Consider the following 26024-nt stretch of genomic DNA (forward strand, 5'->3'; position numbering starts at 1 on the left):
TCATCATATTTCAAATAATATTATAAATTATGTATGTATATAACTGTAGCTGAGTATCTTTATTAATTTAAAATTATAATAAAATGAGAACTAATTATTTTTTAAGCAGCGGCCAATTTAATATTTAGGTACGAGTGGCAATATTTTAAAAATAATTAACTTTTGAACGATTAAATACTGTTTCAGATGAAATTTCTAATTCGTTACTTCAAAGATTCTGAATCGTGAAAGTTACAATTGTTATTATTGTTTCAGGGCAGGGATACTTGCGTACTCATATCAGGCGAATCCGGTGCGGGGAAAACGGAAGCGTCCAAATTTATAATGAAATACATCGCAGCCAATACTATGCAGGTGCACAGGGAATATATAGACAGGTGATTGTTTTATATCGAACTAGCTGTGCTTTGCGGTTTCACTCGCGTCATTTCCGATCGGGATAAAAAGTAGCTTGTGTGTTATTCTCGATATCCAGCTACGATACATCGATAATTTATTACAATCAGTTCAGTGGGTATAGCTTAAATAGTAACAAGCACCCGTCCATCCATTATCACAAGTTTTCGCATTTATAATATAGGTAGAAATGGAATTGTTATCAATAATAATAAGACAGATATTGATATGATATGCAGTGGCATAAATTTTTCTAAATTGTTTTTCGGTCTGTCTACTAGAGTAATAAGCGTAACTGTTCTACGATTTTCTGGTATATAGAGGCCTATAGAGGACTGTCTTAAAAATTTAGAAACATTTGCTTTAGTGGAGATACCCTATCTTCACATAAAAGTGCTGTAAAAATGTATTATTAGCTAATATATTGTTTCAATCAATCGATATCCCCTCAAACCTTGATGACGTTGGTACTTGTACTGTTACAAATTGACACCATTTAAGCAACCGCATTAGTGCACATTAACCTTGCAAACAGATAAACATAACGCCGATGTATAAACGTGTTCCACACATGAATGTATTGTTTTATTTTATGCATTTCTCTTGTTGGATCATAAAAATCATTGACATTCTCCCAATGTTATAGGTTAGGTAGCTACCGATCCTGAATACTTTTATATAATTTTAATTCTAAATTACCAGTGGGTTTTGGTCGGTATTGCACCCCCAAGTGCTCTAGCCGACATACGGTCTAGGACTGCCTACCCGGGCATCCTGGATATCACCCGTAAATGGGTTCCCCTGCGATACCAAAAAAAAGTCTAAATGACGGAATTTTTAAATCGGCTTTTAATGTTATTGTTGTCTCAAGTTCCTAATGACATTGCATTTTCGCGGGTTCAATATATTTCAAACCCGCTTCATCCACTACTTCGATATTGGTTCGGAATGGCGGACCGATCCTCAATTGTTTATATAGAGAAAAAACTCTACCCATCTAATACACGTTTTCGTATTTTATGTATTATTTTACTTGTTAGTCATAAGAAGTGATCAAATCAAACCCGCAAATAGTTTTCTCTTCTCATCAAGTGTATTGAAAATGACTAACCTTGTCTTACGTTTTTATCTGTTCATTTTATTACAGAGTCAAAAATGTTCTCATCCAATCTAATTCCATTTTGGAGACATTCGGAAACGCGAAGACAAATCGTAACGACAATTCGTCGAGATTTGGCAAATATATGGATATTCACTTCGACTATAAAGGAGATCCTGTTGGGGGCCATATCAGCAATTATCTTCTGGAGAAAAGTCGAGTGGTCAACCTCCAACTGGGAGAGAGGAACTTCCACGCCTTCTATCAGGTATGCCGTTTTTTCTTCTTCACGTGGTCTTCCCTTCTAGAGGGCCTTTTTAAATTTTGCACATTTTACCGTAATTAGAAAAAAAATGTTAATGTGTATTAGTTTTCATTTTACTAGTACTACAATTATAATGTCAATAATATAAAGCATACAGGTTGAATACATGCGTCAATGATTTACTTGACTGACATCAAAATCCATATAGCAAAATTATAAACCAAATTTTTGCCTAATTACTGTATCTATGATAAATGATATAATGACGTCTGAAAGAAATGGTATTTAGTGTATGTGGTTTAGTTTAATGTTTCTTAGCATTAGCGTTTATCATTTATCAACAATTCGCAGATCGTGCTAATGATTACAATCGAGAGAAAACAATAAACGTATTACGTAAATCGTCTCTATAAACATTGAATTAGATTAAGTTATTATTGTTCAGCAAATCTAACAAGCAATCTAACGTAACTGTGTCAATATTATTGTATGAATTGTTTGTTATATCTTATCCGATCTTAGAATCACTAGTAACCAAAAGTAATGTGAAAATGAAATAAAAGCTTTATCAGCAGCCCCCAGTAGGATTTACTCGTGCGTCGGGGGTCTGAAAACAAACAGTACACAAACACAAACGTCCAGACCACGACAGACATCTGTATGGCCAATACAAATGTTTTTCATGTGGGGGGGATCGAACCCGTAAGTGCAATAGCCAGTGTAGTGATTGCTGCGCTGCGTTTGCCGTGTGGTTTCCGGCTCAAAAAAATAGTACCACCCCATTTCTTCCTAGGGAGTCGTAAAAGGCGACTAAGGGAACTCAAACTAGACCTTCTAGTTTGCGTAGTTTTTCACCATCCAGGAAATGGAAAATTCTGTTATTAAACCCGGAAGGAGTCTCCGTTAGGCGTTCTCGCAGCTGATTCCTGCAACCGAACTGGCTCCGCACGTATCGGCTTGCCGTTCCTGCGCATTAAGTCAGCTAGGTCGAGAGGGTGGGCGTGGGTCTTGGGCAACCCTGCGTCTTCCTTAATCTGTGTCCCAGGCGACGCAGTGTCTGTGGAGAGGTCACTCTGCCCACGACAGCTCTGCTGCGTGGAAAACAACACGGGGAGTGGCAGTGACCGGTTATAAGTCCGCATATAATAGGTGTCATGTGCGGGCGCCAGGGGTCACTCTCGTCAGTGGGAGGGTTCATCGAAGACCCATTGATCGGTTACCGCCCGCTTAAACCGGGCAGCCCCCGGCCAATTAGGTACCGATCCGCCTCGTCGTGAATTTGCTTCTTTGGGGTGTAGGAAGCACTAGTAAATCTAGAAAGTTCACGTCGTTACTAACCACACCTGGATCTAAGCAGCAATCAAAAATACATACCAAAAACCCACTTTTCATGCGTTTATCGACATGGAATGTCCGTACGATGAGGACAGGCTTCCCGGACACCAATGGTAGCTCAAATGGCGCTGACGACCTGCGCAAAACTGCCTTAATCGATGTCGAGCTCAAAAGACTCAACATAGCGGTTTCCGCACTGCAAGAGACCAGATTACCGGACGAAGGCTTAATACGCGAGGCCTCATATACATTTTTCTGGAAGGGAAAGGACTCTGCTGCCGCACGTGAGCATGGCGTTGGTTTCGCAATCCGCAATGATCTTCTTTCCGCAATCGAAACTCCCCGAGGAATTTCGGAGCGCATTATGGTGTTGAAGATGCGAAGCAACTGCGGCTTTGTTACTTTTATTTCCGCATATGCCCCAACACTAGTTTCACCTGACGAAGCCAAAGACCAATTTTACGACCAACTCACTGAGACGGTACGTGGCGTAAGTTCTAGTGACAGACTTTACATCTTGGGTGACTTTAACGCCCGGGTCGGCCAGGGCAGCTCTGCTTGGCCCGATTGTGTGGGTCCCCACGGCATTGGAAAACTCAACGAGAACGGACAACGTTTACTTGAGTTCTGCTCGAGCCAATTGCTGTGTGTGACCAATACTTTCTTCAAGGGTAAGCCTATGCGTAGGGTGTCCTGGAAGCACCCTCGCTCTGGTCACTGGCACCAGCTGGACCTGGTCCTCACCAGAAGAAAAGACCTCCGTGAAACCATTCACACGCGTACATTCCACAGCGCTAAATGTGACACTGATCATTCCCTAGTAGTAACACGTGTAGCCCTGATCCATAAAAAGATTCATTCGTCCAAACCACCTGGTAAGAAGAAATTAGACCTTCCTAAGACTAGGCATGACGACTTGATTCGTGATTTTGAGGATTTGGTACGTAAGGAGACTGAAACTTGGGATGTAAATGCGACCGTCGAAGACGAATGGAATAATGTCAGAACTCTTCTCACGGAAACAGCTGCCAAAGCTTTCGGCTATCAGAGAGCTAAATCTCAAGACTGGTTCACTGAAAATATAGAGCAACTTTTACCCTTGCTTGACTCTAAACGCGACGCTGCTCTTGCTCACCGTCTGAATCCTAATCCAAAGACGCGCGAAGAGCTTACAATTTCTAAAACAGCTCTTCAGCGCAGCACACGCCACTTTGCGAATGTCTATTGGACCAATATTTGCCACAACATCCAAGCGTGTGCAGACTCAGGACACTTCAGCGGTGTGTACTCTGGTATAAAACAGGCCATCGGCCCAGTTTCCAAAAAGACAGCTCCCATTAAAGAAGCTGATGGCTCTGTTATAACAGATCGTCATCGTCAAATGGAACGTTGGGTAGAACACTTCACCACTCTCTATGCAACTCCAGTCAGCATCGAACCGGAGGCTGTTCAGAGCATGCCTAAACTGGATACTTGGAGTCAATTAGACGACCTACCTACTATAAGGGAATACCATATTGCTGTAAAGCAGCTTAAGCGCGGTCCTGGTAGTGATGGAACCCAAGCAGAAATACTTAAACTTAAGTGCGTGTCACCTATTCTGTACAGTCTGCTGTGTAAGTGCTGGGAGGCGGGGTGCGTGCCTCGGGATATGCGTGATGCCAACATCATCACACTATACAAAGGGAAAGGGGATCGCGGCGATTGCAACTCCTACCGTGGCATTTCCCTTTTGAGCATAGTCGGCAAGCTATTTGGACGCGTAATATTGGGAAAGCTCCAAAAACTTGCAAATCGCGTATATCCTGAGGCACAGTGTGGTTTTCGCCCCCGGCGTTCCACAGTCGATATGATTTTCTCCCTTCGCCAATTACAGGAGAAGTGCAAAGAGCAGAAAACGCCATTGTACGTGGCGTTTGTTGACTTAAATAAGGCCTTCGATACCGTCAGCAGGGAAGGTCTTTATACTGCACTGAAACGCATTGGGTGTCCACCGAAACTCTTGAGCCTTGTTCAATCCTTTCACGAGGATATGAAGGGCGCTGTAGTTTTTGATGGCCAAACGTCTGATCAGTTCGAAATGCGTAGGGGTGTCCGTCAGGGCTGCGTGTTGGCTCCTACCCTGTTTGGTATATTCTTTTCGATTATCCTAAGAACTGCTTTCGGCGATAGCCAACAGGGTATCCACCTTCATACAAGAGCACTGCTTCAAGCTAAACGAAAGCGTCATGATCTTTTCGTTGACTCTTTGTTATTTGCCGATGATGCAGCTTTTGTGGCAAACTCAGTTCTCGAGCTTCAAACAATCTTGGACAAATTTTCCGAAGCATGTACTCTGTTTTCCATGTCCATAAACCCCAAAAAAACTGTGGTTCTAGCGCAAGGCAGTGCAGAAATACCTGCAATAATGCTGGATAGCGCTGCCTTACAAGTGGTTGATAGGTTCTGCTACCTGGGATCGACTGTTTCGAGCAATCTCTCTCTAGAAGCAGAGATCAATACTCGCATTGGAAAAGCGGCGTCTACGTTCGGGCGGCTCAGTACAAGAGTGTGGAACAACAAACATCTTACCAACAGGACCAAGATGATAGTATTTCAGGCCTGTGTTTTGAGCACGCTCTTGTACGGAGCGGAGGCGTGGACGTCCTACGCGAAGCAAGAACGTCAGATTAACACTTTTTATATGCGCTGCCTACGAAACATCCTGGGTATAAGTTGGAAAGACAGAGCGACCAACGAGAGGGTTCTACAAATAGCGCGGATGCCCAGTCTAACTGCCATGCTAAAACAGCGTCGGCTGCGTTGGTTGGGGCATGTACACCGGATGAACCCCTCTCGACTTCCGCGGCAGATCATGCTTGGCGCAGTTGCGAACGCAAGGAGGGATGTTGGGAGGCCTTTGCTCCGTTTTAAAGACTGCGCCATGCGCGATATGGTCGCTTTTAACATAAATCACAACAGCTGGGAAAAGTTAGCCGAGAACAGAGACCAATGGCGTAGGAGCGTGAAGGATGGTCAAAAACATCACGATGAAGCCTGGTTTGGACTCTTATCGGACAGGAGAAACAAAAAACACCAGAACAGCGACATCAGTGACACTAGCACATCATTTCCTTGTTCGGTCTGCGGTAGAGTCTGCCGCTCCCGTATCGGCTTGCACAGCCATCAGAAGAAATGCTCTTCAGACACCGTTTAAATCGTCTGGAATAGACGTAAAGGCCCATGATGATGATGATTGCTGCGCAAACGCGCCGTAATGAAGATTTTATCGTTTGGTAGAGGTACTAATTTTTGCAACAACATTAAATTTAGGTACCCTCAACTCTCTAATGGTAACAGTATCCGCGTGAGATCTAGTGGAATACTATGTTAGATTGTCTTCACTTATGACATAAAAAAAATAGTTTTTAGATAAATATTATTATTTCTGCCTGTATGAAATGAGATAAAAGGAAATAAGTTTTTACTTCTAAGAATTATAGGATGTGATTGATTATATATTTAACTGAGGTAGGGCACAGCAGGAATTTCCTGCTCAAAATATGCAGCGGCCCGACTGGGGTAGTACCTCGACCTTACAGAAGATCACAACAAAATAATACTGTTTTCAAGCAGTATTGTGTTCCTGTTGGTGAGTAAGGTGACCAGAGCTCCTGGGGGGATTGGGGATTGGGTCAGTAACGCGCTTGCGATGCTTCTGGTGTTGCAGGCGTCTATAAGCTACGGTAATCGCTTACCATCAGGTGAGCCGTACGCTTGTTTGCCGACCTAGTGACATAAAAAAAAATCATTACAGCCTATACAGTCCACTGCTGAACATAGGCCTCCACAAGTTTACGCCAAAAATAACGTGAACTCATGTGTTTTGCCCATAGTCACCACGCTGGGCAGGCGGGTTGGTGACCGCAGGGCTGGCTTTGTCGCACCGAAGACGCTGCTGCCGTCTTGGGCCTGTGTATTTCAAAGCCAGCAGTGGGATGGTTATCCCGCCACCGGTCGGCTTTTTAAGTCCCAAGGTGGTAGCGGAACTGTGTTATCCCTTAGTGGCCTCTTACGACACCCAGGGGAAGAGACGGGGTGGCTATATTCTTTAGTACCGTAGCCACACAGTACATAATAATAATATTTATGTAAAAACAAATTTTTCTCTGCCTGTATGAAGTCAGATAAAAGGAAATAAGTTTTTACTTCTAAGAATTATTGGATGTGATTGATTAAATATGAGATTGTAGTGGACAAAGCAGTAATATTGTGTTGAAGAGATAAAAATGAATCAAAAAGGATGTCTTACATTTAGAAAACTAGAAAAATATATTAATAAGTTTAAGTTAATAACGCCAACTTTCCAAAAACATAATATAAAAGTGATATTACATATTTAATTTTAGCTTCTAAGCGCAAATGCGACCCACGCAAAGAAGTTCGGTCTGAACCCGAATTCAACGTACAAGATCCTCGGCAACGAACGTCCTACCGCTCAGGACTCGAAGCTCTACAACCTTACAAACAGTGCCTTCAACGCTTTGGGCTTCCCTCCATCTGTCGTCGATAACATTTGGAGTATTGTGTGCGGAGTTATCTTGTTGGTGAGTTATTTTTATAATTACTTATGCTAAACAAAATTTTGGAAGGTTTCTTTCATTCCAATATTTGGTCCAATCTTACTGGTTGGTTTTTTATTACTTATGCTAGTCAAAATTTTTAAATTCTTTCAAAATTTGATCCAATCTTTGTAATCTTTGACAAATCTATTGATTACAACGCTTCATTGCAAATAAATGGTTCTCATTGCTTTAACAACCTGTTGCCTGGAATTTTATCGGCAGATTTGTTCAGCTGTTCTTCCATTATAATGTAGCAAACATGTTTCCGAAATTTCTAATGTATTATAGTAGTAAAATTTATTAAGATTAGGGCGTTATCAAGAAAAGAACCAATAATTTATTTACAGCTATATACATCTGTTGTTTTATCTGCAAATAAAAGCGTGACGATTATAATAATTTATTAGGCATGCTTAACTTATCATGGGATATTACATATGCCACAGTTACATATGCATAGTGGCCTCGCTCACAACAAGTCCACCCCTCAGACATGTGGGGTCGTGTCGACCGGCCGGACGAAGTCCCCAGACTATCGGCCGGCGACCCCCCGAGGGGAGAAGAAGGTGGGCAAACCGTCTCCTCCTTGCCCCCGTACGTCTGCGCCGGAGTGGGTCAGCGGAGACGTCATTCTCCCTGGCCCGCTCCGCGGCCTCGTTCTGCGTCATTACCTCTTCGCAAAAGGAGACCGCCGCCAAAAAAAAGCATGTTATACCCTAGCTTGTTTCTCTATTTGGTGTTGTTTTTGTAAAGATATTGTTACCATCAGGTGAAGCGTACGCTTGTTTTCCACATTAAGTTATAAAAGATGTTAACTCAAAATATGGAGCAGTCCGTCTGTAGCACGTCAACCTTACAGAAGATCACAGCTGAATATTATAATATAATAATAATATACATATTGTTTTCAAGCAGTGTTGAGTTCCTGTTGGTGAGTAAGCGATTGATGAGCGAAGACTGAGCTATTGGGGGCAATTAAGTATATGGTTGGCAATGCCCTTGCGATGCTTCTGTTACTATAGATGTCTATGAGTTGTAATCGCTTACCATCAGGTGAGCCGTACACTTGTTGTTGCCGACCTAATTATATAAAAAAAAACGTATAAAAAATGTGGCTTTCTAATATTGAAATAATCGTTCAAATCTATTGATCGACTTTGGTTTTTATCTGTCAAAAACAAACAAGTTATTTTCATTTATAATATCAGTAGAACTTTATCTAAATTGTCAATGACCAATGAAAATGAATGAATAGGTTTTCTCTACCACGGATTAGTTCTGAATCTAAGTTGGATGAATCCCTAACAAGTCACGCGATAGATGTTTATAAATAAACAGTAGTGACGTTTTCAATGTCTCGTGTCGTGTAGTGTAAGGTAATTGTTTCAGCCTGTAATATCCCACTACTGGGCATAGGCTTCGTTCCCCATATAGCAGAAAGATCAGAGCTTAATCCACCAACCTGCTGGAATACGGGTGAGCGGAGATATTCCCTACTATGAGTAACGATCGCTATCAGGTGTACATGATAACAACCGGGTTCGACGGCTTAACATGCGCTCTAAGGCACGGTGGGAAAACATCTGTATGGCCAATACAAATGTTTTTCGTGTACGGGGATCGAACCCGCAACAGCCGGCGCTACAGCTACAAACCGCACTGGTTTGACCGTTGAGCCGACGTGGCGTCGTACTTGTCGTGGGTGCTTGATACTTTGCTCTTTTTAACCGACTTCCAAAAAAGGAAGAGGTTCTCAATTCGACTGTATTTTTTTTTAATGTATGTTACATCAGAACTTTTGACCGGGTAGACCGATTTCGACAAATTTTTTTTTAATCGAAAGGTGGTTTATATTGTTGTGGTGGTTGGTATTATATTTTATCGAGATCTGATAACTACTTTTTGAGTAATCTTTGATAACGCGTAGTTGCTTGACTATTTTTTCGACGATCTACGTTGTATTACTTGTCCATGTAATTGAAGTCGGTTTTTTTTTCGTTTGCGAGCAAACACAATTATGTTGTACCCACACATAAGGGAATTCTAAACAACTTCAATCAAAAATCGACCCGTCACGACACGGTCAGTCGGAGATGCAGGTTCGATCCCAGCTGGTACGGTCCAGCAACTACGCGTTATCAAAGATTACTCAAAAAGTAGTTATCAGATCTCGATAAAATTTATATGTGACCACATGATAAACATCAGCTTTCGATAAATTATTAAAATCGGTACACCCAGAAAAAAGTTATTGCGGATTTTCGAGAGTTTCCCTCGATTTCTCTGGGATCCCATCATCAAATCCTGTTTTCCTTATCATGGTACCCTCGTAGGGATATCCCCTTTCCAACAAAAAAAGAATTATCAAAATCGGTACATCCAGTAGAAAGTTATGCGGTATAATACAACGTAGGTCGACGAAAAAAGCGTCAAGTAAAAACGCATTATTAGATATAACTCGAAAAGTAGTTGTTAGATCTCAAATAAATTTAAATGGGACCAATTGGCATACACCACCTTTCGATTAAAACAAAATTTGTCGAAATCGGTCTACCCGGTCAAAAGTTCTGATGTAACATACATTAAAAAAAAAAATACAGTCGAATTGAGAACCTCCTCCTTTTTTGGAAGTCGGTTAAAAAATAAATAGTACTAATTTGAAATATTTATTATTTCAAAAAAAGGTGTAAGTAGTAGAAGTCTTGTCATCATCGTCATCGATTGTCGTCTTGTCATCGATTAACATTAACACTTAACACTTTTTTTTCAATTCCGTTTTACAAATCTTTTCTCGTTACACAGAAATTATTCGCCAATTTGCATTGAAGCGGCCCGGCTGTGCTCAAATCCTTCTCCTAGTAGAGCCTTTTGTCCGACTATTGGACATTCCCAGGCTGATTCAGTTCAATATCTTTATTATATTTATTAAAAACGTTTATAAGACCTGAAATTATTAGAATTATTATCAATTTAGCGACCTAACGTTTTGTAAGAAAATAAGAAATATATAAATTTCTATATAAATATTATGTACATTTATTTACAGGGGGAACTAACCATTAACGAATCAGGTGAGGGTCAGATAAATGTAGGAGGACCTATGAAGCAGTGCGCGAACGCATTTGGTGTATCAGAGGAAGCGATACGAACAGCTCTAGCGGGCCGTATTCTATCAGCTGGTGGTGACCTCGTTAGTAAAGACCATTCAGTGACGGATGCGAACTACACGCGATTGGCGCTGGCTAAAGCAGCTTATGACAGGCTCTTCACGTGGATAGTTCAGCAGGTGAGCTTAAGGTAGTTTGGGTAAAATGATTTGGTGTTGGAGACGCTTGGGAAGTAGTCTTCAGCATTTAAAGGTCCTTATATTCCATAAAAAAAATGGAACAAGTTTCTGTTTTACATTAGGAGCTTGTCCTAGGAATGACAAAAGTTATGTATTTTATTTATATTAATAAAAATATTTACTTGAGGCTTTCAAAAACAAAACGTAAACAAAAAATTTAAAATAATAATCTAATATATAAAATTCTCGTGTCGCGGTGTTGTAGTCAAACTCCTCCGAAAAGGCTTGACCGATTCTCATGAAATTTTGTATGCATATTGGGTAGATCTGAGAATCGAACAACATCTATTTTTCATCCCCCTAAGTTATAGGGAAGGGGGGATTAAGGGGGTTAATAACATATATGGCAAAACAGCGTTTGCGGGGTCAGCTAGTACATAATGAATAAAAACAAATGTGCAATAAAAAATTAAGTAACGCAGTAACAAAAAATACTAACTATTCACTACAATACTAAACGCGAGGCCTCAAAAAGCTTCAATTTTTGTCGAGTTTTTAGTTGTCTTTTAGTAGCTGTGATTCCATAACACATTTACAGATAAACAAGAAAATCGAAGCCCCAGAGGACTCGTACAAGAGCTCACTGATCGGCGTGTTGGACATCTACGGCTTCGAGATATTCGACACGAACAGCTTCGAACAGTTCTGCATCAATTACTGTAATGAGAAACTGCAGCAGTTATTCATTGGTATGTCTTACAAAAAAAAATCTTCTTTTTACTACGCTTCAGCCTGTAATATCCCACTACTGGGCATAGGCCTCTTTCCCCATGTAGGAGAAGGATCAGAGCTTAATCCACCACGCTGCTCCAATGCGGGTTGGCGGATATACTCCCTACTATGAGTAACGGTCGCTATCAGGTGTACATGATAACAATCGAGACCGACGACTTAACGTGCTCTCCGAGGCACGGTGGGGTGACCCACGAGGACTGCACAAACACCCAGACCACGGCAAACACCTGTATGGCCAATACGAATGTTTTTCATGTGCGGGGATCGAACCAGCAACCGCCAGCGCAACAGGTACAATCCATGGCTGTGATTGTTGCGCCAACGCGGCGTTTTTTTACTACAAAAGTGGCGAATAAACGGTGCGACTGATGGTTCGCGGATATCGTATTATATGGACTCTTGCAACATTAGGAGCAATGTCAGCGCGTTGCCGACCCAACCTCCAACCCTCACAGGGAGCTCTGTTCCCCTTACTCACTTAGAACATAACATTACTTGGTAATAGTATCATTAGCTGTGATTTTCTGTAAGATTAAGGTCATCCACTCCAAATTTTCAGCTAGATAATTCCCGTGCCCCACTTATAATAAGAATATTTTATAGGAATAATATTCCATTACTTATTCTTGCATGTGTGACACAATTTAAATCTTTCATTTTGGTCCACCGGCGTAATAACAATTTTTAATGCAATGTCGCCTACATTCACCAGCATAAAACTTAACACAATCAAGCAAAGTCAATTCAGTGTGAAATACAAATGTACGTTGTCATTCCAGAATTGGTATTGAAGCAAGAACAAGAAGAGTACGCCCGCGAAGGCATCCAGTGGACGCCGGTGCAGTACTTCAATAACAGGATAATATGTGAGCTAGTCGACGCGCCTCATCAGGGCATTATCGCTATTATGGACGAGGCTTGCTTGAATCCTACCAAGGTATCATGTGCTTATTTCTACATGTTATACAAGAAAATTGTAACTCCAAGTTACTAACCCGCCTGCCCAGCTTGGTGACTATGGGCAAAACGCATGAGTTCGCGCCATTTGTAGCGCGAACTTGGGGAGTCCTACGTCCAGCAGTGGACTGCGCTAGGCTGGTGTGAACTTCGAGTTTTTGAGTGCGCAAAGTAAACGCCTCCTTTCTGGGTTATTGTATTCGCATGTATAATAAAATCTTTCAAACAATTGCGCAATTGTTTCAACGAGTATACAAAGCGTATTATTCAGCGCAAGATTACATATTTGATAAAGATGTGTTATTGTAATAAGATGAACTTAGTGTCGCTGTATTTCATGCAAGATATTACTAACTGTGTACTAAAACATAGTTTATATATTATTTGATTTTAAAAGAGTAATTTTGGAGTTTCTTTCTGATTCTTCTCTGCAGAATCTACTAATCTTTTGTAATTTTGTTTGTAGATATCGGATACACAGCTATTAGAGGCAATGGACAAGAGATTGAACGGACACAAACATTATACATCTCGTCAGCTATCGCCCACAGATAAAAAACTAAAACATGGCGTCGATTTCAGAATAACGTAAGTATGAATTTTATAAGTCTCACATGAGAGTTAGGGCTTAAAGTAATCTAATGATGTACATTTGCCTGCAATAATATGACCAATATGAGCATTGGAACCGAGTTGCCGTCCCTAACTCTTCACCCTCATCTGAAGCTCTGGCTACCGTACTCACAACACTATTTGAGAGTAGTATTATTTAGCTGTGATCTTCTGTAAGGTCGAGGTACTTCCCTAACCGGCCTGCTCTAAATTTCGAGCAAAATATTTTCATCTGTGGCCTTTCCCAATGTAAAATGAAATAAAATTTGTTATTATTTAAAAAGTATGGGTCCAATATCTGTGTGTGTGTGTCGTAGGCACTACGCAGGCGACGTGACGTACTGCATCACGGGCTTCATGGACAAGAACAAGGACTCACTCTGGCAGGACCTCAAGCGGCTGCTGCACGCGTCGCGCAACGCGGCGCTGCGGGACATGTGGCCCGAGGGCGCCGCGCGCCTGCAGCAGGTGGGCGGGGGGGGGCACAGCCGGCCAGGACAACAGGCGGAGCTTACTGGACAAGAACGGTTTAGTTAGCTGCTAGTCAGTCCTACAGTATGGATATGCTCCGTTCTCGAAATCTCTGCTATTACACTTATTCCACTGTTGAGTTTTAAATATAGATGTAATCAAACTTGTTTGTGATCATTAAATTTATTAATTTTTAGTGTCTCACTCCCTTACCCAAATTTATACTGCCGTCTTTATTAAAAAGGGCACAACTAACATTTTGTAAATAATGAGAAAAAGGACTTTAAAATATTTTTTCTTTTTGTTGAAAAAAATCATCACAAAGCTATGTTTTCCGAAATTGTGCGAATGTAAATACTTGCATTTATATAGTACATATTAGACTATAGCAATATATTTATTTTATTTTTAATGCATATAATAAATAATTTTCTTTTTTTCTTTCAACTTAACATAAAAAATAAGGTAAAACCAGAAATATTACGTTAAAAAGGCACATACAACAAAATGCGCCTTTTTAATGTAAAATATTCAGTAAAAGATTTAAAATGTTACCATGAAAAGGCCCTTTTATTCAATTGTGCTCTTTTAGTGTAAAATTAGATACATAAAAATATAAAGTAAAATATTAAAACTTTATTACTTTTCTAAAAATTTACTTTTCTAAAACAAGGCAGTTACTAGAAAATCAAACTTTTATTTTAAATTAATTGTATCGATTAAGGAATTTAGTCAAAATTACAAATTATAATTAAATTCGTATAATTTAAAATGGCTTGCAGCACATAATTTGTCTGAAATGAAAAAAATTAACACAACCAGTAACAAAGGTAAACAATATTCATCAAAATTGAGCACTTTTTTTTGCAGATGTTTTCCTGGCAACCTGCCTTTACAAAATATTTAGTTAATATTTTTTCTTCATTCTTTAGTCTCTTTCGATCTCTTAAGCTAACGTTGTATGTTTTCCGCTTCCTTATACTCCCTTTCTTAGTCAGTTGAACTGTTTCTCCGTCCGATTGTTCAGGTGATTCCAAAATTGTTGTGTTTAATTTTCTGTGAACACGGTATAAAGTCGGATCCCGAGTCACTGTTATTGCTACTGATGTTTTGTTGGCATGTTAAAGGTAATTCGTAATCTTTGTGTAATAATGAATCATCAGAATCAAAAACTGACCAAATTTTCTCACTTGATGCCTGTACGGAATTTTTAAAGGCACTTGTTGATGGGACAGATATCTGCTCCTTTACAAAGTTTTCGTTGCGTAAAGCAGCATTTACTAATTTTGCGCTTCTCGATGACATATTGCTGAAAAAAAATAGTATAATTATTATTGCTGAGCAATTACACTCTCTAAATAAATAAATAAAATAAATATCTTATAACATAACACACACGGTCGTCTGTTCCTATGGTAAGAAACTTAATGCTTGTGTTACAGGTAACAGCCGACTGTTATAACTATATATTTTTTCTTATAAATATACATAGAAATAATACATATATAAATACAAATATTATACCTAGACTCAGGCGGGAATCGAACCCGCAATCCACGGCGCTGAAAGTAGGGCCACTACAAATTGCGCCAACGGGCTAGTCATCAAAGTCAAAGCAAACAAAGCAAGCAACTAACCCTTCTACGGTTTTTTAACAACATTAATTGTAGTCTAGAAGGGTTATTTGTTGTTAAAAATGTTTAGATAAAAATAAATAAAAAATATTAATAAGCATAGAAACAAGTAATAAAAATAACCTTACCAGAGCGACGCATCGACAAGCGTGGACTCGTATCGACAGGCATAACTGGCGCAATTCCCTGAATACCTCACCCCACTCACTTTATTTATATTAATTGATATTTAGTAGCAAAGACATAACCGCCAGTGTGACTTTTTTAATTGCAATTTTTAAGATGTAGGTTTAATAATAAAGCCATAACTGCCAGTTGTGACCTTTCTTTTACATTAATTGTTAATGTGTTGGTATAAAAGATGAGCACAAGTGCCACATAAGCCTTTTTATGTTTGACGTACGCCAGTTACGCCTTTTCAATTAAATATACTAAAATTTAAAGGTGGCTTATACGTCGTATCTCTCAATGCGCCCTTTTCCTGTACTAAAACTTAAATAATAGTGAAGTTGTGTCCTTTAAGCTTATACTATCTCTGTTAATTTTGCTACTAAAAATACACAAAAAATTAGGCAGATAGGCCTCTTTTTTCTGATTTCGAATATATATATAACTTAATTTCGCAAAAAATGTTAGTTGTGCCCTTCTTAATTAAGACGGCAGTATAAGGATTAGAATAGTTCGATTTAAAATAGAAACGAGTTTTATTTGTGTTCGCATCTTAGACACATACACCCAATAGTTTTCTAAATCAAAGCTAACTATGTCCACAGACTTCGAAACGACCGCCCTCTGCCGCGACTCTGTTCCGTAACTCGATGTCGGCGCTAGTGGCGGGTCTCGCCAGTAAGGAACCCTTCTACGTGCGTTGTGTCAAGCCTAATCCAGTACAGTCACCGCAATTGTGGGACGATCAGCTCGTGAGTAATTCCGCCAGTATCTTCTAGTCATAATTGTCACCTCAACTTTATCAAAGCTGTGTTAAAATTTGCTGTCCACCTCTTAAATTATGCTTATGTTGTGTAGCATCAACCGTTCCAATCCCGAGCTGCCCGCGTAAATCCGTTGATAAATACCGGGTAATTGGTAATTTGGGTTATCTGAAAGAAATGGCTAAATAGCCATAAGTCCGCCCATTGTACTTCACAGTCAGTAAATATTTTTTAAATGTGTTTATTGCTTAAAATGTAGTTGTTTTGTACAATAAAGTATAAATAAATAAATAAATAAATAACTTCTAGAAATAAATTATTTTGTCCACGATGTCGTCGAATATACAATATTCCACACTTGTCCGAGTGTGACCTCTACATACTTATTGCCCCACTACTCCGTCATCGGTGTCAGTCGAACACCTCGCAGTAGTCCGATGACCTATGCGCTGTGACGGGCTGTGGCAGGTGCGGCACCAGGTGGCGTACCTGGGGCTGGTGGAGAACGTGCGCGTGCGGCGCGCCGGGTTCGCGTCGCGCCAGCGCTACGACCGCTTCCTGCAGCGCTACAAGATGCTGTCGCAGTACACGTGGCCCAACTTCCGCGGCGCCGGCGCGCGCGACGCCGTGGCCGTGCTGCTGCGCGACCTGCAGCTGGCCGACGTGCAGTTCGGACACACCAAGCTCTTCATCAGGTACCGGCCGCTGGCCGCTGGCCGCTGACCGCTGACCGCTGACACTGACCGCTGACACTGACCGCTGACCGCTGACCGCTGACACTGACCGCTGACCGCTGACGCGTATTGTGAGACCAAGCTAAACTTCTTATTTAAATTCTTTATAAAACATGCACATAATGCAATATTAACTACTATTGAACAATTATTTAGATATTTGACAGTATTGCAAATGTAAATTTAATGAGTACTCATGTGTTTAAAAGTATATTTGACATAACCGTTTACACACCGTTTAGCACCGTTTTAACTTATTAAATGTTTTGATATTAATTAATAAAAAAATAAATAAATAATGTCTTCTATTTCCTTCCGACTAGCTTATATATTTTAAAATGTCACGTAACAGAAATATATTTCTATTTTCTATCCAAGTACATATAAAATGAAAATGAAATGACTGTTTTTATATGTATATTGCACATGCATTAGCCCTAAGTAATGTATCCTAAATGACCGATAGTATACTAACCCTCCTCCCTCTTCGGTGGGGTACTTTATCCCCCTACCCCCAGGACTGCTGCACGATTACCTCGCTCGGTCTCCCTCTATCTCTCCTCTACGTGCCCGATTGTGTAGTAATCTTCCCCCACTCGATGTTTGGTGGTGTACTAAATCTCCCTCTCCCAGGAGTGTCCGCGCGATATCCTCGCTCGGCCTCCCTCTATCGGTCTCCAAGTGTCCGACGGTGCACTACCCCCCCTCGGCTCGCTGTTCGGAGGTGTGCTAACCCCCCGCCCCCCAGGAGCGCCCGCACGGTGCACTCGCTGGAGGCGGCGCGCGCGGAGCTGATCCCGTCCATCGTGGTGCTGCTGCAGAAGCTGTGGCGCGGCACGCTGGCGCGCATCAAGTACCGCAAGATGAAGGCCGCCATCGTCATCTACAACGCCTGGAAGTGAGTGTCTGGAACTTGGTTATGTCTTCTGTTTAGGAGACCTCAATATGTTCAAATTATTCATATGAATAATTAAAAAAATCAAAAAAAGCAAAAAATCACTAGATTGCCTACAATATTGTGTACAGTTGAACTTGGAAAAACGGTCTGTGTTTTTTTTTAATTCATTAATTCAAAATTCATTAATATGAAGGTATAAATATAAGGGGTACTTAATTCGATGGAGTTAGCGCCCCTTATATAATACATATTAGAATGGTTTACTTTAATTGGTCAATTTAAACAAGGCTTTCTAAATTTCTATGATTTAATTGGTTAAGGGGCGTGGCCACTATACTCTCAACTCGAAAGACCGTACTATTTAACGAAATGTTTATTTAAATATATTTATTTAAATTCTAGCTATTTCTTCTAATATTTATTTTTCTCTTTATAAACAGACGTTACTGCTTCCGACGCTACATAGCATCTTTACAAACAGAGCTCCAACGCAACCGGGGAGTGATCAAACGCTGGCCTCCAGGAGGGGGCATTGCGGCGCCCATGCTGCAAGGGGCCTACCGCCGCTGGAGGGCCTACCTTACACTCAAGGGGGTACCGCGTGAACAGTGGCCACAACTCAAGCTCAAGATATGTGCGGCGAGTGCGCTGCGTTCGCGTCGCTCGCAGTGGGGCGCCACCCGGGAGTGGAGGGGCGACTATTTGGCTATCAACTCTTATAATCCAAAATCTGGTGAGTGTAACTGACGTAGCGACAAATATTAAAGATTTAAAGTTCATCTCAATGTTAATATATTTTTCGACATTTTTAGCTCATCTTTAATAGGATATGAAAAAGGTGTCTCCCATGTTCTACAGTACCGAACTCTTCTTGGGCGAAAAACCCAAAAAAATCTATATAAATTTTTTTTCTGGTGCATATAAATATAAATATAATATAACCAAAATTCTTTCGAAATTTAAAGATATTCAACAAAATTTTCGGCTACACTAGTAGATCCTTGAAATGTAAACGGTTTCAAATCGTAGCCCTCTCAGGTCGGCGTCTGCACAACTATCCACTAGTCCATAACCCAGCTTTTTTTCAAATTAAATATATGAGTATAATGTTTTTGTCTTCCAGCTACGTACCAATCAGCAATAGCCAATCTACAACGCTCACAGAACATCGGCAAGCCGCTGTTCTCGTGCAATATCCACAAGTTCAACCGGTTCAACAAGCTGGCGGAGCGATGCCTTCTCATTACGGAAACCTCGATATACAAGCTGGATGCTAACAACTTTAAACCTCTGAAGAAACCTACCCCCATTACTGAGGTGCGTTTTTAAGTTTTTGTTTTTGTTACACAATATATAATTCTGTTATTACCCGGTTCTTATATCCAAACGAGTGTGCTTTAGACCACATGACTGAAGTAAAACTTCGTAAAAACGTAACTCTTTCTCTTTCTATCTTCACTAACTTATATCTCTACCTTCCTTTTGACTCGCCCGATCATACAGTAGATCTAATAGTAGGTGAGTGCAAGTGCGGCTTTTTGGGATTTATTCAAGCGCGTCTAATTAAGGTCACGTGAGTTAATTACATAAAGAAAAGTGTACATTTTGAAAATAAGGCAATTTGAGCGTGATACCGTATGCCGTATGCATGCGTATACGTGATGCGTATTTTCCGTTCGCTCTTCTACTCTTCCAGGTTAGTCTTTGGAATAAGAGCTACTTGATGGTTCACTTAAAATGCCTTCTTGAAACATATTGAGCAAAAGAACTCTTGACTATTTTTTTTTTATTTTTTATCCTGTACACTTGCACCATGCAAACTAGCAGATTAATATTATCTATTTACCAGACACTAGGGGTGCATACACTATAAATATTTGACGCGACCAAGTATGTTTTTGTGATTTTTTTTTCATATTTTTTTCAAAACCTGTGCTCGTTTTCCCCACTGGTAAAAACCATCTTCATAATCTAAAAAGTTTTTTTAAAACACTCAAGTAAATTTCCTATTTAGTCTCTTGGGCTCCTCTACTATAAATGTATGCTTTGCTGTTATGCTTTCGGTTTATCGTATTTTTGCACAACAAGCGTGTGAAGTACCAATAAGAAGTGGTGGTGTCACTCAGGTGGGCGCCGTACGAGTGATGAGCAGCAGCGCGCAGCTGGTGGTGGTGAGCGTGCCGAGCGCGCGCAACGACCTGGTGCTGGGGCTGGTGCCGCCGCGCGGGGAGCCCGACCTGCTGGGCGAGATGCTGGGCGTGCTGGCGCACCGCTACCGCCTGTGAGTCGTTGTGCGAGCTAGTGTGGTGCCGGGCCCGGGGAGCCCGACCTGCTGGGCGAGATGCTGGGCGTGCTGGCGCACCGCTACCGCCTGTGAGTCGTTGTGCGAGCTAGTGTGGTGCCGGGCCCGGGGAGCCCGACCTGCTGGGCGAGATGCTGGGCGTGCTGGCGCACCGCTACCGCCTGTGAGTCGTTGTGCGAGCTAGTGTGGTGCCGGGCCCGGGGAGCCCGACCTGCTGGGCGAGATGCTGGGCGTGCTGGCGCACCGCTACCGCCTGTGAGTCGTTGTGCGAGCTAGTGTGGTGCCGGGCCCGGGGAGCCCGACCTGCTGGGCGAGATGCTGGGCGTGCTGGCGCACCGCTACCGCCTGTGAGTCGTTGTGCGAGCTAGTGTGGTGCCGGGCCCGGGGAGCCCGACCTGCTGGGCGAGATGCTGGGCGTGCTGGCGCACCGCTACCGCCTGTGAGTCGTTGTGCGAGCTAGTGTGGTGCCGGGCCCGGGGAGCCCGACCTGCTGGGCGAGATGCTGGGCGTGCTGGCGCACCGCTACCGCCTGTGAGTCGTTGTGCGAGCTAGTGTGGTGCCGGGCCCGGGGAGCCCGACCTGCTGGGCGAGATGCTGGGCGTGCTGGCGCACCGCTACCGCCTGTGAGTCGTTGTGCGAGCTAGTGTGGTGCCGGGCCCGGGGAGCCCGACCTGCTGGGCGAGATGCTGGGCGTGCTGGCGCACCGCTACCGCCTGTGAGTCGTTGTGCGAGCTAGTGTGGTGCCGGGCCCGGGGAGCCCGACCTGCTGGGCGAGATGCTGGGCGTGCTGGCGCACCGCTACCGCCTGTGAGTCGTTGTGCGAGCTAGTGTGGTGCCGGGCCCGGGGAGCCCGACCTGCTGGGCGAGATGCTGGGCGTGCTGGCGCACCGCTACCGCCTGTGAGTCGTTGTGCGAGCTAGTGTGGTGCCGGGCCCGGGGAGCCCGACCTGCTGGGCGAGATGCTGGGCGTGCTGGCGCACCGCTACCGCCCGTGAGTCGTTGTGCGAGCCGGTGTGGTGTGCAGCTGCGTGCTCACTGTCGCTGTACTGCGCAGGCTGGCGGGCGCCGAGCTGCCGCTGGAGGTGGAGAGCGGCGCCACGACGCGCTGCACGCTGGGCGGGCGCACGCGCGCGCTGCAGCTGCCCGCCGCGCCCGCCCCCGCGCCGCCCGCCCCGCTGCCGCCCTTCACGCACGCGCACAACGTCATCACCTACCACCCCGCCTCCGCCAGGGCCTGAGTCGGCGCCGCTGACCTTTCGTACGCTCGACTAATAGAAATAATTAGTCCACTGGAGTAAGTGGAAATCGAACACTTTTGATCCTCTCGGAATTACTGCAATTGTTATTTTTAAACTCGGTAACTGTCACCCGGATATCAAAAGTGTTCCTAGTGACCGTAAAAGTTTTAAAAGTTAACTAAGTCAAGTAGATAAGGCATTTAGTTCAGTTTACTAGCTAATTTATCGTGATACTTGACTCGTTAGTTGCTTCAAAAATTAAATATAAAATGTCACCGCGTAGAGCAATGACTGAAGCGTGAAGACTTGAACAAAAGCGTGTATTTTACTTAAAGTCAGATACTACTTTATTGATTAAGCGTCTTATACCGTCGCGCGATTACATGGTTACTTTCTGAAGTAAAAAGCATGGTTTAATCATTCACCACCAAAAGCTATGGAGATCATCATGCCAGTGCTCTGGGTGGTAGTGTTAGGTGTGAAATATATAGTTCAATTGTAGCAGGCACGTATTAAATGTTGTTTCGTTATGTATAGAACGAATTTGAAGGATTTTACAACACTCATCAATCAAGGGCTAATGTGTTCCGACATTGCCGTATAATGGATGCGAGCTATTATATCTGAGTCACAGTAGAATCACCACAAAAAATTCGTGATCTTAATTTTCGTACAAAGTTAGATAAAAAAGAAACAAATCATCCGGGATAGCACAAATACGCCTGTTCACAAATAAAGGTTATTTGTAACTGATAGCCTTTGAGAGGTTAAAAGCTTGAAAATCTTGTGTATGAGGAGTTCTACCTGGTACACCTAGGTCTACCAGGATACAGATCTATTCGTTGTGCCACAACTAGGACGTATCCTCCCTGGATATACAAGTATCATCATTACTTATACCCAGAGTAGGATAGCCATAGAGACTAACACAAGATCATACTTTTAATGGCTTTAAGTAACTTTAGAATATGACCCAAGACCAATTTGGTGTAGATATTCGTATTTGCAATATCCCTGATGAAATCATCCGAATTTACATAAGACGTAATTATATGTAAAGGTTTTTACAATGTGGTACATCCAGAAGAAAATATTTATTTAGTTTTAAGTTTGTAAAATAATTTTAATAAATTTTATCTATCCATCAACGCCAGGTGCCTATATTTCAAATCGATTCGTTTTTCATTACTCATATACATAATAACATAGATATGCCCGGTTATTGAAAAAATAGTAGTTTTGCTAACGACCATTTACAAATCAAACAAGACATGTCCTAAATTTGACGGTTCGTAAGCAAAACTAATCGTTTTTTCGATATGGGTCTACGGAACCACTATATCAGGTACGAAGCGGGCTATAATCTTTTTTTTAATATAGGAACTGGGTTTAAATCTTTAAATCTTGGTAATAATTTAACTAACTATACTGGCGTATAATTAACAGAGGCCTAAGTAGTTATAATATGTATTCAAATGAAAGCACTACCATTACACTCTTCTACGTGGAGAAAGAGGCCCGCAGCAGTGGTGGTGCAGTGGGATATTACAGTTGGAATGTTAAAATTATTTTATTATGTTCTGTGCATAATATTATGTACCTGTTTTGAATAGACCTTTAGTATCACAAATACTAAAAATATATTTATCAGACGGTAGATGAAAAATAAACTCGCAGCGCCATCTGTTATTGTTTAACGGAAGTTACGTAAAATATTTTAAAATGAATTATAACTGAAGGATTCTACGTGACATTAGAGGACCATAAAAAAATACTAAAGGTAAATTCATGAATTTAAATTTATATACGGATTTTTCCTGCGCTTAAAGTCAGAACTTAGTTATTTTACTAAAATGCGTTCATGTTATTAGAACTATATGCATATTCATACTATACATTCTACAATTGAATATGTTAATAATTATTATAAATTCTTAGTTCAAACTCTATGGGTACGAGATACTGTAGTTGGGTTGTAAACAGTACATTATAATGATACAACTTTTTTCGGATTTTATCGTAGTCCTCCCGTGAGCACGGTTGCTGTAAAGTATTCGAAACGTCAGAAAAACTTATTAAACTGCGATTAAATCCGAAAAAGTTGATTCATTATAATAAATATAAGAAAAAAATATGTAAACAGTATATTTAAGATATTTATTATATTAATTGTTCTATATAAGTTGGTTTCATAATAATATATAACAGGTTAGCGGCCTTTATTATTTTTTTATACAGTGTAAACGATTCAATTTAATCTCGTACATATGTTACAGATAGGCTGTATCAGGCGAAAATAAAACTGGATCTGTTTGTATTGGTTTTGGATTCTCGGATCGCGAATAGACATATGTAGCAGAAAAAGTGACAAGTATATTATTATCTATTGGATATTGCTATACGTCAGATAGCTTTATCAAAAACTAGTAGGACAGGCCTTAAATCTTCAATGACTTCACAAACCCCTTTTTTTCAATTAAACATTTTTCATGTTTTGTTTTTTAATCATAATTTATTCTACTTACTTTTCTTTCTCTTTCTATGAGAATAGGTAACATTTGTCAATATAATTTGACGACCTAAAACCGGTTCCTGTTTCGCTTTGCTTCAGCCTGTAATATCCCACTGTTGGGCATAGGCCTCTTACCCCATGTAGGAGAAGGAGGTTGGCGGTCGTTTCGCTTACGAAACGTTTTATTTCAAATATAGATGGATGGCTTAAATTTTAAATTTAATTTAATATAATCGTTTTTTTTTTTATAGTGACCAGGCTTTAATCCTTTTCTTGTGACGAGGTTGTACAAAAATATATTTACGTAAATAGTTTTTATAATTTATTTTACACATAATTGTACTTAAATATTAACGTCCATTTTCCGAAATAAACAAAAAAAAATCTTTTAACAAATTGTCAATTAACAAATAGAAATAATATCACAATAAATTGTATTAATTATTAATTAAATGTTCGTTACATAAGTACTTAGGTTTTAAATTAGTATTAACTTACTATGTAAAGAAATATTGTCTGTATTTGTTTTTAAATATCCTGAACAGATAGTATTATCGTACCATTTTTAATTTCAATTTATTGTAAATACATATTATGTCAATTTCGACCGGACAAAGTGAGAAACAAAGTTAAAAAATTCAAAGCACACTTTTAATGTGAATACAAGCTGACCTAAATGAACGCAAAAACAATCCAAATCCAATTTGTTGCAGTCGTTAGTAACTTATGAGCACACGTTAACATTAAATTCTAAAATTCATAAAATTCTCGTATCATAATGTTAGTTACAATACTCCTTCGAAATGGTTGAACCGATTTTTATAAAATTTTGTGTGCCTATCGGGTAGGTCTGAGAATCGACCAACGTCTATTTTTCATACCCCTAAGTTATAGGGGGGAGGGTTGAAGGGGGTTATTAACATATATGGCAAAACAACTTTTCCGGGGTCAGCTAGTGTATATATATACATACTTATTTTTTTATTTATTGGGGATAGTACACATTACAGAAAAAGTTATAAAAAAAAAAAACAAAAATGAAATATAATAATAAAGGCGAATTATGACTATCCATGCGTTCAAAATTAAATTAATAATAAAAATAAGTAAAGGAAAAACAAAACGAACAAGACAATAAAACCGTGAGTAGTTTAGTTATGTGTATTCATCCGTAAAAAAATTATAGTATATTTTGTAAGTCTAATGAGGCAAGAGTTAAAAATATAAAATCAAAATCTAAAAAAAAATGTAGATTATAAAACATTCTCTACATATTTGTATAAGGGTATTGATGTCATCAGTTTCAATCAAATATAACTGTCAATTGAAATATCATAACGGCTTTTTAGAATTAAACATCGCAATATGAAAACAGTAAAACAATTTCTACAACTGAATATCTAGTAAACGGACCCTAAGAAAAAATATTGATGGAATTATTAAAGTAATTTTTTTAAAAATATTTTTTATAAACTATCATTTAAACTAGGCTGGCCATCGACATTTACGATAATTTTATAAATATACATTTGAATGAATTATTGATAATAATTTGACGTAACTTTTAAGTTAAGTACAGTGATGAAAAAAATTACTATTATTTGGTTTTTAGTATCCGTTGAAATCTGTGTATATATTAGAGTTAAGGCAACCATTCAAATTATAATGGCACGAGTCTTTTCACACTATTGAATTTTTTAAAAATATATTTACATAAAGTCAATTTTAAAAGAATATTTCACACAAGTTTTGTAAAGTAATAAACGTTCTAGAAATTAAATACTTTTTTATACGTCATGTTTCTAGTTAACGAAATTTAATAATTTATTTTAGGTTCGAAATAAAGTCAAAATTGAAATTCTTCTAGTAATTTTTTTTTGTAATTTACACAGTCCATTCAGTCACTTCAGCCTATCGCAGCTCATCCAGCCTAGACGACAATCTTTGGAAGAGA

The 26024-nt window shown here is 40.4% G+C and overlaps 1 protein-coding gene and 1 long non-coding RNA gene across 2 annotated transcripts in view; one reads left to right on the forward strand and one right to left on the reverse strand.

Moving 5' to 3' along the window:
* The window catches only part of LOC123656231 (unconventional myosin ID), a 61941-nt gene extending 39081 nt beyond the window's left edge, over positions 1–22860 (forward strand). Inside the window, exons 3-17 of the mRNA XM_045591933.1 lie at positions 256–377; positions 1544–1763; positions 7484–7681; positions 10746–10985; positions 11584–11734; positions 12560–12717; positions 13204–13325; positions 13667–13817; positions 16228–16374; positions 16855–17081; positions 17869–18018; positions 18459–18751; positions 19142–19335; positions 20145–20299; positions 21375–22860. Of these exons, the coding sequence (XP_045447889.1) occupies positions 256–377; positions 1544–1763; positions 7484–7681; positions 10746–10985; positions 11584–11734; positions 12560–12717; positions 13204–13325; positions 13667–13817; positions 16228–16374; positions 16855–17081; positions 17869–18018; positions 18459–18751; positions 19142–19335; positions 20145–20299; positions 21375–21558 (2712 nt within the window). The 3' untranslated portion in view covers positions 21559–22860. The remainder of the gene's footprint in view (positions 1–255; positions 378–1543; positions 1764–7483; positions 7682–10745; positions 10986–11583; positions 11735–12559; positions 12718–13203; positions 13326–13666; positions 13818–16227; positions 16375–16854; positions 17082–17868; positions 18019–18458; positions 18752–19141; positions 19336–20144; positions 20300–21374) is intronic.
* Positions 14442–15655, reverse strand: LOC123656232. Its single transcript, XR_006743502.1, has 2 exons — positions 15583–15655; positions 14442–15129 (listed from the first exon to the last, which is right to left on the reverse strand). It is a non-coding gene; the product is annotated as an uncharacterized LOC123656232 (long non-coding RNA).
* Positions 22861–26024: the final 3164 nt, after the last annotated feature.

This window comes from Melitaea cinxia, chromosome 9, assembly GCF_905220565.1.
Source record: "Melitaea cinxia chromosome 9, ilMelCinx1.1, whole genome shotgun sequence".
NCBI classification, from domain to species: Eukaryota; Metazoa; Arthropoda; class Insecta; order Lepidoptera; family Nymphalidae; genus Melitaea; species Melitaea cinxia.